At 39.9% G+C, this 20,359-nt stretch overlaps 1 protein-coding gene across 5 annotated transcripts in view; it reads left to right on the forward strand.

The window, feature by feature from the left end:
* Positions 1 to 13,720, forward strand: part of ARFGEF2 (ADP ribosylation factor guanine nucleotide exchange factor 2) — a 92,894-nt gene extending 79,174 nt beyond the window's left edge. Inside the window, exons 35-39 of one of the 5 annotated variants that reach the window (XM_036902034.2) lie at positions 1,783 to 1,913; positions 4,831 to 4,999; positions 6,476 to 6,614; positions 9,414 to 9,531; positions 10,086 to 13,720. In XM_036902034.2, coding sequence (XP_036757929.2) covers positions 1,783 to 1,913; positions 4,831 to 4,999; positions 6,476 to 6,614; positions 9,414 to 9,531; positions 10,086 to 10,262 — 734 coding nt within the window. In that variant the 3' untranslated portion in view covers positions 10,263 to 13,720. The other 4 variants (XR_005028040.2, XR_008997997.1, XM_036902036.2 and 1 more) reach the window with 4 other exon arrangements.
* Positions 13,721 to 20,359: the final 6,639 nt, after the last annotated feature.

Consider the following 20,359-nt stretch of genomic DNA (forward strand, 5'->3'; position numbering starts at 1 on the left):
CCATTGTATGTCCATGGCTACTTTATCATATATTAATTGGCCATATATGTGTGGGTTTATATCTGGACTCTATTCTATTCCATTAATCTATGGGTCTGTTCTTGTGCCAGTACCAAATTGTCTTGATTACTGTGGCTTTGTAGGAGAGCTTGAAGTTGTGGAGCATAATCCCCCCCACACACTTTATTCTTCCTTCTAAGGATGTCTTTGGCTATTTGGGGTCTTTTGTGCTTCCATATGAATTTTAGAACTATTTGTTGTAGTTCATTGAAGAATGGTGTCGGTATTTTGATAGGGATTGCATTGAATCTGTAGATTGCTTTAGGCAGGATGGCCATTTTGACAATATTAATTCTTCCTACTCATGAGCATGGGCACCATTTTCTTTTGAAGGCATAAAAAATAATCACCCCTGAAATCCATCAAAAAGGGTCTGTGCTAGAGACTGACATGCTGTTCATTAGTGTCTGCAGCACAGCCAGGTTCTCTCCAGTTTCCAGTGAGAGAAAGAGCTATGTTTCCTCATCAGCCTCAAATAACAGAGTTGGCTTGTATGTGGGCCAAGTGTACATTTCTTTACTCAGAATCATTCTCACTGCAGTGAGGTGTTTCTGCCCTGAGAGACCCCTGCCATTCCTCCAAAGAGCGATGCTGTGCTGCTTCTCCCGGGCTCCCATCTCAGCCTCCCCTCTGGGCATAACTCAGTGAGTGAATCAGCAGGCAGAATCTCTTACACCACTTGTGTTGTTTTCTTTCCTTCTTTTTATTGTTGGTCCAATGCGGTATAATTTTGAACTGGAGTAAGTTTAATGTACACTAGCTGCAACTCCACTATATCCTCTCTTAGTTAAAACTAATTTTGCATGGAGAATTGTTATTCATATATATTTCATAGCTACTTTCAAAAACCTGGTGACCCAGCCTTCCTGTTTGCCTTTACTAAGTGCTTTATTGAATATTTTCAACATTCTGATTCTACAATAAGTTGAAAAGGAGTCTCTACTTTTACTATAGTCAAATGAACCAACACCTCTGAGATGCCTGGCATGGGCCACATCTGAGCCCAAGGACTGAGAAGACTGGAAGATTAGTCAGTCTAGTCAGTAGGCAGAAACTACACCAATAATCTGAACAGGGAAAATTCTATGTAAACAATTGTTAACTGTCAAAGATGTCTAACCACTAGAAGAAGTAAAGAAGACTTGAGGGATAGAGAGCAGAAAATAGGGAAGGCAGCTACCACCTCCAGGGCAGACAGACAGTGATGCAGGAACTGAGAATGAAAATGAACCCCACCCCACCCTCAAGACTGAGATGCACTCTGGAGAGGGCCCCCTGTAGGAGCTCGTGGCCTCCTGTGCTTAGGGCACAGTCCAGACTTGGTCTGCACAGTGGGTGGCCCTTTGGGCACCGAGAAACTTGCTGGACATGGAAACTGTGTAGCCGAGTGTCTCACCTTCTTCAGATCTTTGCTCAAATAGGACATTTTCAGAGAAACCTTTCTTGATCAGCTTATTTAAACTTGCAGCCTTGCAGCGTGTCAAATGATGACATAAAGTAGAAATTCCCCATTCCAACCTTATGTCATCATTTGACACACTGTATCTTACACTCAGTATCTTGTTTATCATCTGTCTGTGCCATGGGAGCAGGGATTTTTGTCCAGCTTATTCATATGCCATAGTGTCAAGAATCATGCCTGGCACATAGTAGGAGCTCAGTGAATATTTATTCAGTACTGGCTGAATCATTATTAGGGTTAATCTTTATCATCTAATATAGATCAGAAACTGTTTGCCAGCCTCCTCATCAAGTGTGTGGTCCAGTTGGAATTGATACAGACCATTGACAACATCGTGTTCTATCCTGCAACAAGCAAAAAGGAAGATGCAGAGCACATGGTTGCTGCCCAGGTAATAAGAGCAGGCCCCAGAAGGGCATCCTTGTCTGTGGGGAGGTTGCTCTGATGCAATGGTACGCTAGAGCCAGCTCACGAGAACCCATCATGCGTATCTCTTCCCAGCCCCACGACCCATGTGGGTAGCCTGAAGTTAGTCACAGTGGGAGCATTTACACCATAGAAATCAGCAAACACTAAAAATCAAGGGCCAGTTTACCATACAGTGCTGCTCAGATGCCACCCCCCCACCTGGGCGCTTCAAAGAAAGAGTGTAATTAATCACGGCGACTATTCCTCATAATTGTTATACAGTTTAACCGAATAAAACTGAGAGGGAAAATATGCAGATAAAGATACCAGTTTTTCCTTCAGAATGTTCATTTTTTGTTTTGTATATGCAACCTTTTATATAACTGGTATTCTTAGAAACAGAGAATTGAGTGTTCAAAGCTGGACAGTAACCTTATACCATGGGTTGTAAACTTAAGTGCTTCAGGGACTGACAGATCCTGCTGGGAATGCAGCAGGCTGGGTGGGAAATCAGAGGGCTCCCACTCTGCCAGAGCCGCAACCACCTCCCAGCTCTGGGAACACGTTGCTGTCAGGTAGGCCAAGTCAGCCAGTTTTTCAAAAGCAGCCAAAATCAAAAATATTTCATATAGGAACTCACCTGTTAATTAAATAATATAATTACTAATGAGCATAATACATCTGTGGGCCTGATCCAGCCCAAAGACTATCCTTTTGTTTTTTTATTTCTTGAGTGTACAATCCAGTGGTTTTTTATATTCACAATGTGCAAATATCTCCTCTAATTCCAGAATGTTTTTATCACCGCAAAAGGGAATGCCGTAACCATTAGCAGTCACTCCCCATTCCCTCCTTGCCTCAGCCCTTGGCAATCACTCATCTACTTTGTGGCTCTACAATTTGCCTAATCCTGATATTTCACAGTTATAGAATCATACTATATGTGAGCTTTTGTGCCTAGCTTCTTTCATTTAGCATAATGTTTTCCAGTTCATCCATGTTGTAGCATGTATCAGTACTTCATTATTTTTATATATGAATGAATAATACTCCATTGTATGACTATACCACATTTTGTTTATCCATTCATCAGTTGATAGACATTTAGGTTGTTTCCATTGTCTGGCTATTATGAATAATGCTGCTGTGAATGTATGTAGCAAGTTTTTATGTAGACATATGTTTTTAATTCTCTTGCATATATAACTAGGAGTGGCATTGCTGGGTCATATGGTAACTCTGTTTACCTTTTTGAAGAATTGCCAGACTATTTTCCAAAGCAGCATAACTATTCTACATTCCTACCAGAAGTGGATGAAGATTCCAGTTTCTCCACATCCTCACCAATGGTTGTTATAGCCTTTTTTCTTCATTGTTATAGCCATTCCAGTGGGTATGAAGTGGTGTCTCATTGTAGATTGGATTTCCATCTCCCTATTGATGAATGATGCTGAGTGTCTTCTGTACGTAGTGGCCACTTTGTTTACCTTTGGAGAAAAGTCCATGCAAATACTTGGCCCATTTTAATATTGGGTTATTTATCTTTTTACTGTTGAGTTGTAAAGAGTTTTTGTATATTCTGGACACTAGTCCCCTATCAGATAAATGATTTGCAACTATTGTCTCCCATTCTGTGCATTTTCTTTTCAGTTTCTTGACGGTACCCTGTGAAGTAAGGAGTTTTTAATTTTGATGAATTCCAAGTTATTGTTTCTTCTTTAGTTACTTGTACTTTTGGTTATATCTAAGAAAGTTAGATAGGTCACAAAGATACAGGCCTACATTTGCTTTTAGGAGTCCTATAATTTTTGCTCTTACATTTAGGTTTTTGATCCATTTTTTAGTTTATTTTTGTTTGTGATGGGAAATAGAAGATCTACATTTGTTCTTCTGTACCTAGATATTCAATTGCCCCAGCACCATTTGTTGCAAAGATTATTTTTCCCCAGTGAATTGTTCTGGCACCCATGTTGGAAATCACTTGACCATAAACATAAGAATTTATTTCTGGACTCGAAGTTCTGTTCCAAAGTCTGTCTTTATGCCAGTACCACACTGTCTTAATTATGGTAGTTTTTTAGTTAGTTCTGAAATTGGAAGTATGAATCTTTCCAACTTTGTGCTGCATTTTTCAAGATTATTTTGGCTATTCTGTGTCACTTGTATTTCCACTTGAATTTTAGGATCAACTTGTCAATTTCTGCAGGGAAGTAATCTGGGATTTTGATAAGCATTGCACTGAATCTATTCATCAACTTGGGGAGTATTTCAAACTCTGCCCTTTTGTAACCTCTGGCTTGTTTTTGAAGAGAATGAGATCCATTCCTAGAGGTCTCAACAAATATGTGATCCCTAATGATGCCTCACATTCTCACATTTAGGCAACACATTCAATAGAAGTTTCTAGCATTCCATACCTTTTTTATAGTTTTTTCCCCTCACATGTGAAAACAGTTGTCAAACCTACAGTTCATTAATCATCTGATGAAGCTAAAGATGCCACTTGGGCTCTGCTTAACAGTTTCTATCTTTCAATGACTAAGTTTTGAGACTCATACACTCTATCACATATAGTGCAGTTTGATATTCTCATTTTCCAGTTTCTTTATAAAATAACAGGGCAATCCTGTAGTGAGATAATTGGAGAGATAATAAAGACAATACTGACAAAACTGAAATTTTGGCCTGCAAAGCCCCCCCATCGTGCCAGAGCCCAGTGTATTCTTTTCTCTAGTTAGTAACAGAGTCTCTGAGGATAACAGGTCAAGGTGTTGAAGAGTGAGGTATATCTCACACAGAGGAGGACTTTTGGAGAGTTATGACTGCCTTCATCTGCTATCACAGTATCCAAAACCACTCCATCTTCTCTACTTAGCTCTCTTTTGTCCTCCCCTCTCTAGCAAGACACGCTGGATGCAGATATCCACGTAGAGACAGAGGATCGGGGTATGTATAAGTGCATGTCTTCCCAGCACCTCTTCAAGCTATTGGACTGTTTGCAAGAGTCCCATTCATTCTCAAAGGCCTTCAACTCCAATTATGAGCAACGGACTGTACTGTGGCGAGCAGGTAGGTCCACACAGCAGATAGGACCACTCTCTACACTGGTTACTCTCCTAAAACATTAAAGTCTTTGGGAAGTGCCTGATACTGTACACATAGCTGGAATAATTTACCAGATATGTTCATGCTTGAGGGAGAAAGAAGAGAAATGCTGGATACATTTCATCCCAGTACCAACAATATTGCCTGGCACACAGGAGATTCTCAGTAAGCATTTGGTGGAAAACCAAATTGGTAGTTAGACTAGAATGGATCTAGCAAATCAAGAAGTTTTACATTAGTTTAAAATTGTGTAGTTAAACATGATTATATAAAAAAGTGTAAGAGGGAAACAGAAAGCATTGTACATTTTATGAGGCTTTTAGGGGTCCTCTCTCTTCCCCACCTCGAAGAATAAATACATAAATCCTGGAGGTGACTGATTGAAAGACAGATAGATGCATGCAGGGGTGATGGTGGAAGTCTAACTGTGAACTTTGCACAAAAGTGATGTTTTATATCATTTCTGCACTGTTACCCTTATTGGGTAACTATTCATTTTTGGCCCCAAGTGCCTATTTTAATCCACAATTTAAAATGTTATTTTTCTCTATAGCTTTAAAATCTCTAGATATTTTCTATCTTTACCTACATTAAGGTTTTACTTACGAGAGTAGTTTTTACATCTCTATGACCGACTGTACTGCTTTAAGAAAATGTGTTCTTATGTGTACTTCGTGAAAAAAAAAAATCTTACAACTTAGAAATACGTTTGAGTTCTCAAAACTTGAAAAAATGAAATAATGAGCAGAGTCTACTGAGCAGTCGGTGAGCAGAGACTAAATGGAGAACAGTTCAGGGCATTGAGGAATGAAGTGTGTCTTACACGGAGGATAAGATGTCATGACTGCCTTTGATAACTGATCTGTGTTAATAAGAATGTGAGATTTATGCTAGTGAAATAAGAGAGACATATGATTTAAGAGTGAAATAAGAGATACCAGATGATTTCACCTATATGTGAAATCTAAAAAGCAAAACAAATAAAGAAACAACAAAACCAAACTCATAGATACAGAGAATGGAATGACAGTTACCAGGGAGGAGGGTGTCATAAGGTACAAGCTAACAGTTAAAAAATAAGTCATGGGGATATAATGTACAGAGTGGTGACTATAGTCAATAATATTATAGTCTATATTTTGAAGCTGCTAAGAGAGTAAATCTTAAAAGTTTTCATCATAAGAAAACAAATCTGTAACTTTGTATGGTGACAGATGGTAACTAGACTCATTGTGGTTATTATTTCACAATGTATACAAATAACAAATCAATATGTTGTACACATGAAACTAATATGTTAAAGGTCAGTTATGCTTCAATTAAAAAAGGAATGTGAGGTGTTTCAATATTCCGTAAAGTGACTAGATTAGGTTCCCACATGATTTCTTGGCACTGTTATCCTAGAAGTGTGCACTATTTATGTGACTATTTAATCTCTAGGTTTTAAGGGTAAGTCTAAACCCAATCTTCTAAAACAAGAAACCAGCAGCCTGGCTTGTTGTCTGAGGATCCTATTTCGAATGTATGTTGATGAAAACCGCAGAGATTCCTGGGAAGAAATACAGCAGCGACTTTTAACGTAAGAAGATTGGTTTCCGATTCAATTTCTTATCCATAATGCATACAATGCATTACAGCAATACTTTGAATTTTAAAAAGTAGGAAAAAAATACCTGCATGCCAACACCCTCACCAACTGCTTTCCTTTTTTTTACTTTTTTTTTTTTTTAAGGTACAATTGATATGCACTCTTATGAAGGTTTCACATGAAAAAACAATGTGGTTACTACATTTACCCATATTATCAAGTCCCCACCCATACCCCATTGCAGGCACTGTCCATCAGTGCAGCAAGATGCCACAGATTCACTGTGTGCCTTCTCTGTGCTACACTGTCTTCCCCGTGACCCCCCACACCATGTGTACTAAACATAATACCCCTCAATCCCCTTCTCCCTCCCTCCCCCACCCCTCCCCTTTGGTAACCACTAGTTCCTTCTTGGAGTGTCTGAATCTGCTGCCATTTTGTTCCTTCAGTTTTGCTTCATTGTTATACTCCACAAATGAGGGAAATCATTTGGCACTTGTCTTTCTCCACCTGGCTTATTTCACTGAGCATAATATCCTCCAGCTTCATTCATGTTGTTGCAAATGGTAGGATTTGTTTCTTTCTTATGGCTGAATAGTATTCCATTGTGTATATGTACCACATCTTCTTTATCCATTCATCTACTGATGGACACTTAGGTTGCTTCCATATCTTGGCTATTGTAAAAGTGCTGCGATAAACATAGAGGTGCATATGTCTTTTTGAATCTGAGAAGTTGTATTCTTTGGGTAAATTCCAAGGAGTGAAGTTCCTGGGTCAAATGGTATTTCTATTTTTAGTGTTTTGAGGAACCTCCATATTGCTTTCCACCATAGTTGAACTAGCTTACATTCCCACCAGCAGTATAGGAGGGTTCCCCTTTCTCTGCATCCTCACCAGCATTTGTTGTTCTTAGTTTTTTTGATGCTAGCCATCCTTACTGGTGTGAGGTGATACCTCACTGTGGTTTTAATTTGCATTTCCCTGATGATTAGTGATGTGGAGCATCTTTTCATGTGTCTGTTAGCCATCTGAATTTCTTCTTTGGAGAACTGTCTCTTCATATCCTCTGCCCATTTGTTAGTTGGGTTATTTGCTTTTTGGGTGTTGAGGCGTGTAAGTTCTTTATATATTTTGGATGTTAACCTTTTGTCAGATATGTCATTTACAAAGATATTCTCCCATACTGTAGGATGCCTTTTTGTTCTGCTGATGGTGTCCTTTGCCATACATAAACTTTTTAGTTTGATGTAGTCCCACGAGTTTATTTTTGCTTTTGTTTCCCTCCTTTTTTTTCCCCCTTTTTTCTTCCATTTGTGGCCTCTTCTGTTTCACTTTTCTTAATGCCCTGAAGAAGATGGGGCCTCAATTCTCTCATTCATAAGTCTCTTAGGGCCCAGAAACCTGGCACCCAGTGAAGTGCTCTGAGCTCAGAGTCAGCAGGCCTGGAGTGAAGCCCATAAGTCCTCTTTAGAGCTATGTCAGTTCTAACATCCCATCATTCCTTCTTTCCAAGAGAAATGTATTAGAATCATATGGATTCTAGGATATACTAACTTTAATTAGACATGTAGCCATGGAGAGAGAGTGGGATGCCGTTGAAAGAGCCCCAGGCAGAAAAGTATATCTTTGCTACCAGCTTCTTGGGCAGCTGGGAGCAAGATGCTATGGCTAAGCCTCCTTTTACTCCTTTAAGATATAAAAACATTAACGTGCAGTGCTGGCAACCATGTGATAAGACATGCACTCTCCTGCACTGCCAGTGGGAGTGTACAGTGACAGGATCTTTCTGGAAACTGGGTGTCATTATATATCAGAAGCCTTAAAATGTTCAGTCTCTTTCTTTAACTCAGTAATTCCACTGTTAGGAAATCTACTTTAAAAAATGTCTTGGAAATAGTAATCAGGATTCCTACACAGAATATTTATTACAGACTGACTTATAATAAGAGAAGAAATTTAAAATAGCTCAACCATGGAATGGATAACTAAATTATAGTATATCCCATGATAGAATATAATACAGCCATTAAAAATGAAGTTTTAAAAAAACAGTAATTTTCCTTGATGTGGGAATGTGCTCATAATGCCAGTTTCACCACAAAAAAGCCAATGTAAAAGCCATATACTTGTGGTTTTCAGCAATGTTTTTTAACAACCATAGGAAAAAAAACTGGAAGGAAATATGCCAAAATATTGTCATATATTTGTTAAATGCTGAAATTATGGGTATTTTTCTCTATCATTTTTTTGTACTTTTCAAGTCATTTTGTAGTAACAAGACATGAAAAACCATAATCTAGGGAAAAAAAGTAAATTAATGAAAGAGAACACCAGTAGCTTATTTCAATTTGAAGCAAGCCTAAAAAAATTGTCTACATAGTCTCTAAGTTTCTCTAAAGGAGATACATAAATGTTAAGTCTTCAGCATGTTAAAAAAATGACAGTTGAGTGTGATGTGAGAAGAGAAAGACAGGGTGTAGTTAACTATAGATGGTAAGCTCTGAGCTTGGCGTGCTGCAGACACTGATGGAGCCCAGCTAAGTGCCAGGCCTGAGCCAAGCTAACATTTAACATACTTATTTAATCTTCATAAAAATCCTTTGAGTTTGGTACATTTTTCCCCATTTTACAGCTGAGGAAACAGGCTCAGAGATTTGCTCAGGGTGGCCCTGCCAGCAGCTGCTCAGCAAATGCTGATCACAAGAAGAAAGAGCTCTCTCTGCTCCAGGACAATGCGTGAGATGTTAATCTTTTGTTTGATGTGCTTCCCCCCTCTGGTTCTTCCAGTGTGTGCAGTGAGGCCCTGGCCTATTTCATCACGGTGAATTCTGAAAGCCATCGGGAGGCCTGGACTAGTCTCCTATTGTTACTTCTAACAAAAACCCTCAAAATAAACGATGAAAAGGTATAAACTAGTAAACGCTAATGTCTCCAGTAGGACATAGGCTTGGGTTGGCTTTTTACTCAGAGTTTAAATAACTATTTTCTCAGTTCTTCCAAGGGTGGTTACATAACTAGCACCAGTCTAGATGCATAGGAGAGTTTATCATTACACACAGTGATGCCTTAGGATATTAGGCTCTTTCTCTAAGAACCCCAGTTGAGAAAGGCTGAAGTTAAAACCAGGCATGTCGCTTCTAAACAGCTGAGCTGCTTTTCAGTGGTCATGTTGGAAGGCAAAGGCTGAGATTATGAAGCACTGGTTTAAAACTGAGAATCCCTTTACTTAAAATAAAAGTTGATTTTGATAGCAAGGCTGTGCCCAAATAATTGCTGTGTAGAGTTAAATATGATTACAAGAAGATCTAATTTATAAACTTGTTGTACCATCTTTCTAATAGCAAGAAAAAACACTGATATTGCAAGCAATTCCAGGGTGAGATGAATACTTCTGAAAAACTAGTCCCAAAAAATAAGTCCCATGTCTAATTTCCCTCTCTGCTTCTCTCCCATCTCAAGTTTAAAGCACATGCTTCAATGTACTACCCCTACTTGTGTGAAATTATGCAGTTTGACCTGATTCCTGAGCTCCGAGCTGTTCTGCGGAAGTTCTTCCTACGGATAGGTGTTGTGTATAAGATATGGATTCCAGAAGCGCCATCCCGGGTATCAGGGACGTTTTCCCCAGTGTGGTAGCCCGGGGCCCTGAGGGCCGCTGCTGCAGCTCTGCAGTGTTCACCATGCCACCTCCTCTGCCTGGCACATCTCATGAAGGGTCAGATCATAGGAACAAGAAGTTGGCATCTGGGAGCTCAGAATGGCCTGGATAAAGATGGTCTCTGTGCTGGTCCCATCAGGGTCCTGACTAAGGTGTTGTGGTATTTCATTAAACGGTTGCATACCCAGTGGACACGGTGGGGAGTCTGTTTCATCTCTGTCATTCCATTTTACTGATTGAACTTGTCAAATCTGTCATTGCACATGCTTTCATTTTCTAGCAAAGTCCCATGATTGGCTGTAAATGTTTTGTCAGAGGAAGTCACTCTACTTGAAAATACTGAACATAGCTGTATAGGTTTGTGATCATTACAGAGTATGTTAATAAAATTTCTTGTAACGGCTAAGTGCCACCTTAAATATACTGGGGTTTTTTGTTGTTTGTGTTGGAGGAGTTTGAGTGTTTTTGTCAATTGTGAGTCAGCTAGATTAGTTTGGAGAAAAGGGAACAAAGGGTTGGGTTTGTTTGTTTTTTTTCCTGTTTTGTTAATGTCTGGGTGATTTTTAAAGTATTTTTCAAAAAGAAATTACTGAAGATTTGATTGAAGACTGAGTTTAGTAATTAAGTTAGAAGTATGCGCTTGCAAGTTAAAAACATGTATTTCCTCCTGGCTCTCCCTGTTACAGTAATTTGGGGAGAAAAAGTCCATAAGAAAATTAAAAACTTATTGGAAGATGACTAGCCTTCCTTCAAGTAAGTATTTGTGGATGTGTATTAAATTAAAATTTCCAGAATACTCTGTCCATCTCACATACTCTGAAATCTAATATATGAAGTAGTAACAAAAATGAAGTTATTTAACAAAGTTAATTTATATTTGAGTAAACCTTTTATTTTTACCTCAGAATAGTGCGTACCAATTGTCAGTACCCCACTTTGCACAGTCCCCATTAAAGAGCCCTCGAGAGAGAGAGGGATAGTGACTGAGAAAGGTCGCTCCGTGAACCTCCTTGGCCACAGAAGTTGAACCTGTGCTTTTGTGGGGCCAGCACAGCTCAACTGAGACCGTGGCAGGAGGTGACTTGTGCCCAGCACTTCTGTTAATTCGAACCTCAGTGTTGAATTCTTTGGAGAGGTTAGATTCTGGGGTCCTTATTATATTAATGACAGTGCAATACTCTTAGCTGCAGTAGAACTGAATCCTGATGCAGTTTATGTAGAAGTGGGCAGTATACAAATACAGCCCGAAGCCTGCGAGCAGTATATTTGGAAGCTTAATATTTCTGAGTCAGTGAGAAAGTGAACATCTACTTCATTCCCTGCCCTCTCATCTACTGCTCGCCTAGAGCAGCATTCAGCATTAGAGAAAGTGTTACAGAGTTACTCAAGCATTCAGACTTCTACCTATACCCTTTAGTCCTGTAAATTGGGTTGTATTGATGTCAACTCTGGTGCCTTAGAAGTTAGTAAGTTGGGAACCTATCTATAAAATCAGAATTTTTTTCTTTATAGAGAAGGATTTCTGGTGCTTTTGTTTACTAAGAGATCGATTTCTTAAATTGTTGTGTTTTTAACAGCCTTGAGAAATGTTGGTTTTGGTCAGCAGCACTCTGTCTACTGTTTTCTTTCCCCAAAAGTGTTTTCATTTCTCTACCAAAGAAAAAAAGAACAGGTTTAGGTTTTTATGTTATTTACATCCATTAGAGAAGAGGAGCTATATCATTTAGCAGGAGGGGGCTGTGGGAGAGTACTTTACTATGAAGGCAAACTGTTAGCACATTTGACTGGCTTGTCCTGGAATCCATTACGTCTTCACACTGCAACGTGGACGCTGCGTTCTCACTTACTGCCTGGCACTGTAGTTCACCACAGCCTCCACTAGCCAGTCATCTACACTGACACTTGTACTAAAGGTTTAAATGGGGAGCACAACCCAAGACCCTGATTGGGGGTTTTCCTTTCCTTCTGAGGTTCTCATGTGACATTTTCTTCATTGAATGTGACTGCAAGACTTTTCCAGTGTTATTCCTGCCTTCTTTTTCATTTTTCGCCTCCCTTTACAGAGTAGGAAGTGTGTAAGCACATTTTGTTACTTGCTGAAAATTCAGGTTTGAATTTTGTTTAATTTTGTCTTTTAAAAGATATGGTTTTTTGAATAAGGTTGTTGAATTCTATCAGCATGGACCTTTTAAAAACTGGATGTAAAACCATTTAGGATAATTTTTCTTGTTGGTGAACCACGACATACAGAGGAAATCCCTTACCTCCAATAATAAGCCATTCAGCCTAAATCCTATTTTGTGAATAAATCTATCTCATGGTAACATGGCTTATGCCACCAAACACTAGTGAAAAGGGTGTGTGTGGCTGCAGCACCAGGCCAGGACACCATTTACTAACAGAGTCATGGAGAAGAGGGAAGCATTTCCAAGGCCTTATTTCTTTCTCAGAATGCTTTAAGTGTTGATTATATGTGCTAGGTCTCCATAGAGAAGTTTTATTTGTTAATATACTGCTGCTGTGAGCGATTTTGTTTTTCTTCATTGTCTAGGGAAATCACCAGCTTTGGCATCTTAACAACAAACGGAGGATGGGAAATTTTATTTCTAATATGCATCTTTACAGTCAAATACACCTTTTCCCTGTTACTCCTCAAGTACAACCAAAGAACATATATTATGGAAATTGTTTAACATCTGGAAACATTTTCCCCAACAGGTGACTTTTGTACAAAATGAAGAAAAAAAACCCCTAAACTTTCATGGTTTTTTTTGTGATTATGGCTATACATTTTTGCAGTCTTTACAGTTATTAAAGGAACCTACTGACAAATCCAAGTACGACCATCTCATTCAAATGTTTGTTGTTAGGATGCAAACAGATACTGGTTTAAACAGAAGCTGGATCCTTGATACTGCATTTTTTCAGTTCTGTTTTAATATTTGTATTAAGTTAGACGTAGCTTGAATTCACCCGAAATGTTGGGAGTTTTGCTACCAGCAGCTTTGTCATTTGGGAAACAAAGAAACCAAAGCTGAATATTTACAAGAATGAATATATCTGGAAATCCTTACTCTCAAAAAAAGACACTCATCAAAGGTGTGGTTTTTCTCAGTGTTCTAATTTTTAAAAAAATTTATGTGCATATTTGCATCAGTATTTCTTTATGTGCAAAATATGTTTTACCTCCTCTTACCTGCCTAAAAGATAATTAATAGCTACTTTTGTCTAATCTGATGATTACGTGCATTTAATATTGGTAATTTAATGAAAAGCATTCCTTGCCCAATGGATGTATACATTTTTGGAAGAAAAGCAGAATTATATAATACGAAATGCTATGTAAAGTTTTCTATGTAAAAATATTATGTATAATACTGTTAAAATATCCCATGCTTTAATCAGGTGGTAAATCAATAAAGTTTTAAAATGTAAAGCTGCAGTTTTTGTTTTGTTTCCTTCTCAGTTTTTTTAAATTGAAGTATAATTGACATACAATATTGTATTAGTTTAGGTATACAACATAATGATTCAGCATTTATATACATTATGAAATGCTCAATTAAGTGTAGTTACCATTCATACAAAGTTATTACAGTATTACTAACTATATTCCCTATGCTGTAATTTTCATCCCTGTGACTTTTTATAACTGGATGTTTGTACCTCTTAATCCCCTTCACCCATTTCACCCATTCACCAACTCACCTCCTCTCTGACAACTACCATTTTTTTCTCTGTATTGATGAGTCTTTTTCGGGGCGTGTGTTTGTTTTGTTTTTAAGATTTTACATATAAGTGAAATCATATGGTACTTATTTGTCTTTCTCTGTCAGACTTACTTCACTCAGCATAATACCCTTTATGTCCATCCATGTCACAAATGGCAGGGCTCCATTCCTTCCTGTGGCTGAGTGATATTGCATAGTAGACATACCGCATCCTTATCCGTTCCTCTGATGGACACTTGGGTTGCCCCCGATACATCTTTTTCAAGTTAATGTTTTCATTTTCTTCAAATAAATAACCAGAAGTGGAACTGCATCATGTGGTACTTCTAAAAAAATTTTTAGTAACTTTCATACTATTCTCTGTAGTGGTTGCACCAGTTTACATTCCAACCAACAGTGCAGGAGGAGGGTTCCCTTTTCCCCACTTGCGATTTTTTGCCTTTTTGATACTAACCATTCTGACTGGTGTGAAGTAAAGCTGTTTTCAATGTAGTAGTTAAAAATACATCAAGTTTGGAGTTAGTTTGTTCTTATGGCAGCTAAAAGCTTATATTTCTCAATTGGTGGTAAAATTTAGCCTCAGTAGTTAATATAATTATTAATGGGAGAATATTAATTGTGGGTTTTATTTCTTAAGGTTCCCCTCTTAACCCTTCTTTCCCTCTTGCTGGTGTTGAGGGCAAGATTACAGAGGAAAACTCACCAAGTAGCTAGCTGGGGGTGGGCACTGGGGACAATTGTAAGGTTCATACAAGGTACCAGTATATGAAAACAGTAAACTCTAGGCTTGGCTTTACTACCTCTGAATTCAGAATCATTCTTTCTGGAAATACTCTAAAGTTATAAATCATTGTACTTAAAATATTCCACTGCTGAAGTTGACTAATAATACATCATCGTTATTAATTTACTGCAACAAAACTTCTCTCTGTGGTCCTACATTTCAGGTGCTTCCAGTGGAGCACAAAACTATAGAATTTTCATTTGGAAAAGGTTTCTAAAGAGTCTCTTTTCATAGCAAATAATGCCTGGGTTTTAGCTAAAGCAGTGGTTTCCAACCTGCTGCCAGACAGTGGTTTTCAGTTCTGTCCCTAGGAGATGCTTGGGACACTTAGCAATGTCTGGAGACATTTTGGGTTGTCACAGCCAGTGCTAGTGGTGTCTAGTGAGTAGAAGGCAGGGATGCTGCTAGACAGCCCCCCTCTACAAAGAATTACCTAGCTCCAATGTCAGCACTGCTAAAGTTGAAAAACCCTGAATTAAATTGACTCCCTTCCTCTGAGCCTTCAGCGTGGAGTTACAGGACCTAAAAATCCATGTGTAGCAGATACTTGGAGCTTTCTTTGGCCTTCATGTAAAAAAACCACTTCTGCTTACCCATTTTATGAGGAACAACATGCTGAGATCACTGGTTGAGGAAGGGCCAAGCTCCACCTATTTGAAAGTTAATGATTCAAAGGTAATTTCAGCCTTATGCTGCATTTGTGCCCTGCCAACAGACAGAAATACGTCTTAGGCAAAAGCACTAAAAGAAGAAAAAAAATTTTTTTTCAGAGGACCAGAGTGGTTCCCCAGAATTTTTGCAGACCTGTGTAACATGTCTGTTGTCCAATTTAAGAAATCTGCTAAATTGTCCTTGGGTTAATTATTTGTGTCACATCTTAGGAGTGTCTAGCTTAGTAAATGCAACTACATTCCCCAGCAAAAAAGGGAGGAATGAGGACAAGCATTCTGGCAAAAATAATTTACCATTTTTTTAAAAGCCTATTTCCAGGCTGAAGCCAGCCTTTCAGGTGCTCAACTAAAGATTGAGCCTTTGAAGATAATTATGTGTAATAGTCAATTTTCATTTTTCCCAGAGACTCTCAATCTTTGCATAAAGTTTCTATAGCCTCCTTTTCGTTAACCTAACTCAGATTTGCTTAAAGAATTTATCTTGATTTGTGATCGAGAAATACCCTTGTGTTCTAGTAAACGTCTTAGCTTGAGTGAATTTGAGCTTAAATAATGGCATACTGATTTTCCTTTCCAGCCTGTGATGGGTTTCTGAGTAGCAGGCCAGAATCAAGCACCATTCTGTAAGAGAGGCCAGTGGAAGATCACAGAAGCTGGGAGAACTCTGGCAAGAAGGATTTGTGTTAACATTCTGCCCTTTGGGGACATTAGCAATAAACAGGCTGTTAATGTCGCTTTAAAAAAACTACTGGCAGTTTACTGCACCCACCACCCTACTACGCTTTGCATACAGAAGTCTTTTAAACCTCACAATGACTGTGTGAAGTAAACAGTAGTATTAGACCCCATTTTTTAGAAGAGGAAACTGAAACTACCTGGATCACATAGTTGAGAAGGGCCAGAGCTGGAACTCAGACCCAGGCCCTGTCTTCAGGGCACATTCTAACACAAAGACCGCACTGACTGTCGGGCCCCACTTACTGTGGGGAGGTGGCGGGGAAACCAAGTATGGCACCCAGCGGAACACAGCCCCGGGCTCTGAGGAGTTTATGTTCCAGGACTCCTGTTGGTAAGTCAACTAGCTTGGGGATTGCAAACACCTGAGATACAGTCTTGACCAGATCTGTTACAGTAGACTTCTCGGGCCAGAACCTGGACCCTTTCATGATAAGCGTTCAGAAGTGGAGGAAAGGAGCTGCGGCTGGCAAAGAACGTAAGTGAGGAGGTGAGCCCCTGTGGTTCCCCCCCGCCCCCCCGTTTCATCTCTTTTCTACCAACTCATGAACTACCTTCATCTTTCCACTTTAGTACACACCTCAAAATTCACCGACCGGTCACTTCGGGGTTGCACACAGCCCTGGCTCAGGGGCTCTGTCCTTGCCGTTCCCTCTGCCTGGAATGCTCTTTTCTCCAGATTGCTCCCTGGCCGTTTCCTCCGCCTCCTGGGTTCAACCCAACTGCTCACTCCTCAGCTGCCTCTTAGAAACCCTCTACCAGATCTCTTGGAGCCCTCCCCCTCCACCCAAGGGGAGAGAATGAATTTTATTCCTGCTACTAGACTTCCCTATTGATCCTTTTATATGCTCTTGCCATTTCAGCCATTGTTCCCCTTTTTTTTCATTTCTGTGATAGCACCTAGCAGCTGAATAATAATAATAACAAATTGTTAACAATGACCATTTATTGGATTCTGAATGTTCCTGGCATTTACATCATTGCCTTTCATTCTCACCGCCATTCCATAAAGCAGGCACCAGTTATCATCACACCCCACTTTTTATGGAGAGGTACCTGGGGCTCAGGAGAGGTCAGTAAATTGCCTGAGGCCACACAGCTAGATTCAAAGCTCTGCAGTCTGGCTCTAGGTCCTGCCGCCTAGGCACTGCCCACACCACCTCTAGTGCTTGAGAGCCATTAGCTTCTGTCCCCACCCCTCTTCCATTGCATCCTTGATGCTCCCTTTAGTGCCTCTCTGCGGAAGGGCTTTTTTGTTTGGTGTGTTGGATAGCAGGCAGATACGGATCCTGTAGGGCATGGGCCCCAGTAGGCAGAGGCCGCAACACACTGCTGATGTGCCAGCCTTGGGGCAGGAATGCAAATGTGGGCTAGCTGCAGTAAGTCTCAGTCTTTGTAAGTTGTATGTCAAGATAATAAGCTTTTGAACAAAATACATTCATTAACCCCCTTCCTTGGTGAATAGTACCTTCGTAATATTTGGAAGCCCAGACTCTGAGGAATTCTCAGGTGCCACAGAATTCATGCAGAACATAGTAACACAGGGAGAATTGGCCCTTGCCCTGCACCCTTTCTCTTACCACTTCAGGCCTCAACATGCACAAGGCTTTGTGCGTTGTGTGGGTAGCCAGCTGTGCCTAAACCTTCTGCAAACACATCTGGCCCCCTGGTCACACGTCCACCTTAGGGGGGCTCGCACCTACTGTGTATTTGCTCTCAGAAGTGACCCAAGCAAGAGGTTTCCACAGGCCCAGGAAGAGAGCTCAGGGCCAATGGGTGAGGAATTCCAGGGTCCTGTGCAACTGGAACGGGCTGAAAGGGATGACATGGGCTCTAGTGAGCATGCCCACTTGGCCCCTGGGTCCGACGCCTGTGGAAGGCCAGAGTGGAGCCCTGTAAAGCACAGGGCCAAGGCAAGGGTCTGAAGGCCTGCCCAGGTCTGAGCAGTACCACCTGGGAAAACAGACAATGGGAGCATTTCAAAAATACACCCTCCCACACACAAAATGGTCATAACAGCCAGTGCTGTTGGACATCTACTCTTTCCCAGCTGCTCTCCCATGGGCCTCATCTCTACTGGGTCTGTGATCCTCCCAGCCACACTAAGGGGCAAATTACTATTATTATCCCTATTCTAATGATTAGGCACCTAAAGTGTAATAAGTAACTTGCCCGGTGCTACACAGACAGCACTGGGATTTAAACCTGAGTAGTCTGGCTTGAGTCTGTGCTCTCAACTAGTACGATACAAAAGGATAAAAAAGTGTGACAATACAGGGATGGCAAAAGAGACATCAATTATATCTCAATAAAGCTGGGACAAAAAAAATATGCCAGGAAATTGTTAACTGAAAGACAGCAGGTCTAATACTGATAACAGACAAGATAGGATTGGAAGAGGAAAGCTCTGAAGGAGCCAAGAGGATTATTTCACATTGTCAAATGGTACCCTTCACTGAGAAGAAATGGCATGAACCTTTATCTACCTAAAGGTTTAAAAAATAACCCAAAAGCTGACTGAAGCACACTTTGATAATGACGAAGCCAGAATCATGATGAGAGACTAACACGCCTCTCAGAGGACATCACATAAAAAATTTAAATATGGGCGGAGAGGACATAATATACTAGCTGCGGCTAATGCCCTAATTAGTGAAAGACCAATTATTTTCCTTTGTGTACTATGTGAATTTTCCACTATACGCATATATGTTTAAAAGAAAGGTGCCTCCGTGTTTAAAAACGCAAGAAATGACATTCTGATACTTCTCAATTAGAGCTATCAACATTCTGCATGTCAGTTGGACCCTTTAAAAGTGAGACTGAAGCAAAAGAAGACCTGTTCCTCCCAGGCACACAGCCAGATGTGCGCATGACCTTTTTTTTTCTTTTTTAAGGTATCACTAATATATACTCTTATGAAGATTTCACAAGAAAAGCAATATGGTTATTACAGTCACCCTTACTGAGTCCCCCTGCCAATATCCCATGGCAGTCACTGTCCATCAGTGTAGTAAGATGCCACAGAGTCCCTATTTGTCTTCTCGGAGCTACACTGTCTTCCTTGTGACCCCACACACACCATGTGCACCAATCATGACACCCCACAATCCCCTTCTCCCTCCCTCCCCCACTCCTCCCCTTTGGTAACCACTAGTCCCTTCTTGGAGTCTGTGAGTCTGCTGCTATTTTGTTCCTTCAGTTTTGCTTCATTGTCATACTTCACAAATGAGGCAAATCATTTGGTATTTGTCTTTCTCTGCCTGGCTTATTTCACTGAGCATAATACCCTCTAGCTCCATCCATGTTGTTGCAAATGATAGGATTTGTTTCTTTCTTATGGCCAAATAGTATTTCACTATGTATACGTACCACATCTTCTTTATCCATTCATCTACTGATGGACACTTAGGTTGCTTGCATATCTTGGCTATTGTAAACAGTGCTGCAATAAACATAGGGGTGCATATGTCTTTTTGAATCTGAGAAGTTTTCTTTGGGTAAATTCCAAGGAGTGAAGTTCCTGGGTCAAATGGTATTTCTATTTTTAGTTTTTTGAGAAACCTTCATATTACTTTCACAATGGTTGAACTAGTTTACATTCCCACCAGTAGTGTAAGACGGTTCCCCTTTCTCCGCATCCTCACCAGCATTTGTTGTTCCTAGTCTTTTCTATGTTGGCCATCCTAACTGGTGTGAGGTGATATTTCATTGTGGTTTTAATTTACATTTCCCTGATAATTAATGATGTGGAACATCTTTTCATGTGCCTGTTGGCCATCTGCATTTCTTCTTTGGAGAAGTGTCTATTCATATCGTCTGGCCATTTTTTAATAGGCCATTTTCAATAGGGTTATTTGCTCTTTGAGTGTTGAGGCATGTGAATTCTTTATATATTTTGGATGTTATCTCCTTGTCAGATATGTCATTTACAAGTATATTCTCCCATACTATAGGATGCCTTTTTGTTCTACTGATGGTGTCCTTTGCTGTACAGAAGTTTTTAGCTTGATGTAGTCCCATTTGGTCAATTTTGTTTTCATTTCCCTTGCCCTAGGAGATGCATTCAGGAAAAAGTTGCTCATGTTTATATTCAAGAGAGTTTTGCCTAAGTTTTCTTCTTAGAGTTTATGGTTTCATGACTTACATTCAGG

Source organism: Manis pentadactyla, chromosome 5 (assembly GCF_030020395.1).
Source record: "Manis pentadactyla isolate mManPen7 chromosome 5, mManPen7.hap1, whole genome shotgun sequence".
NCBI classification, from domain to species: domain Eukaryota; kingdom Metazoa; phylum Chordata; class Mammalia; order Pholidota; family Manidae; genus Manis; species Manis pentadactyla.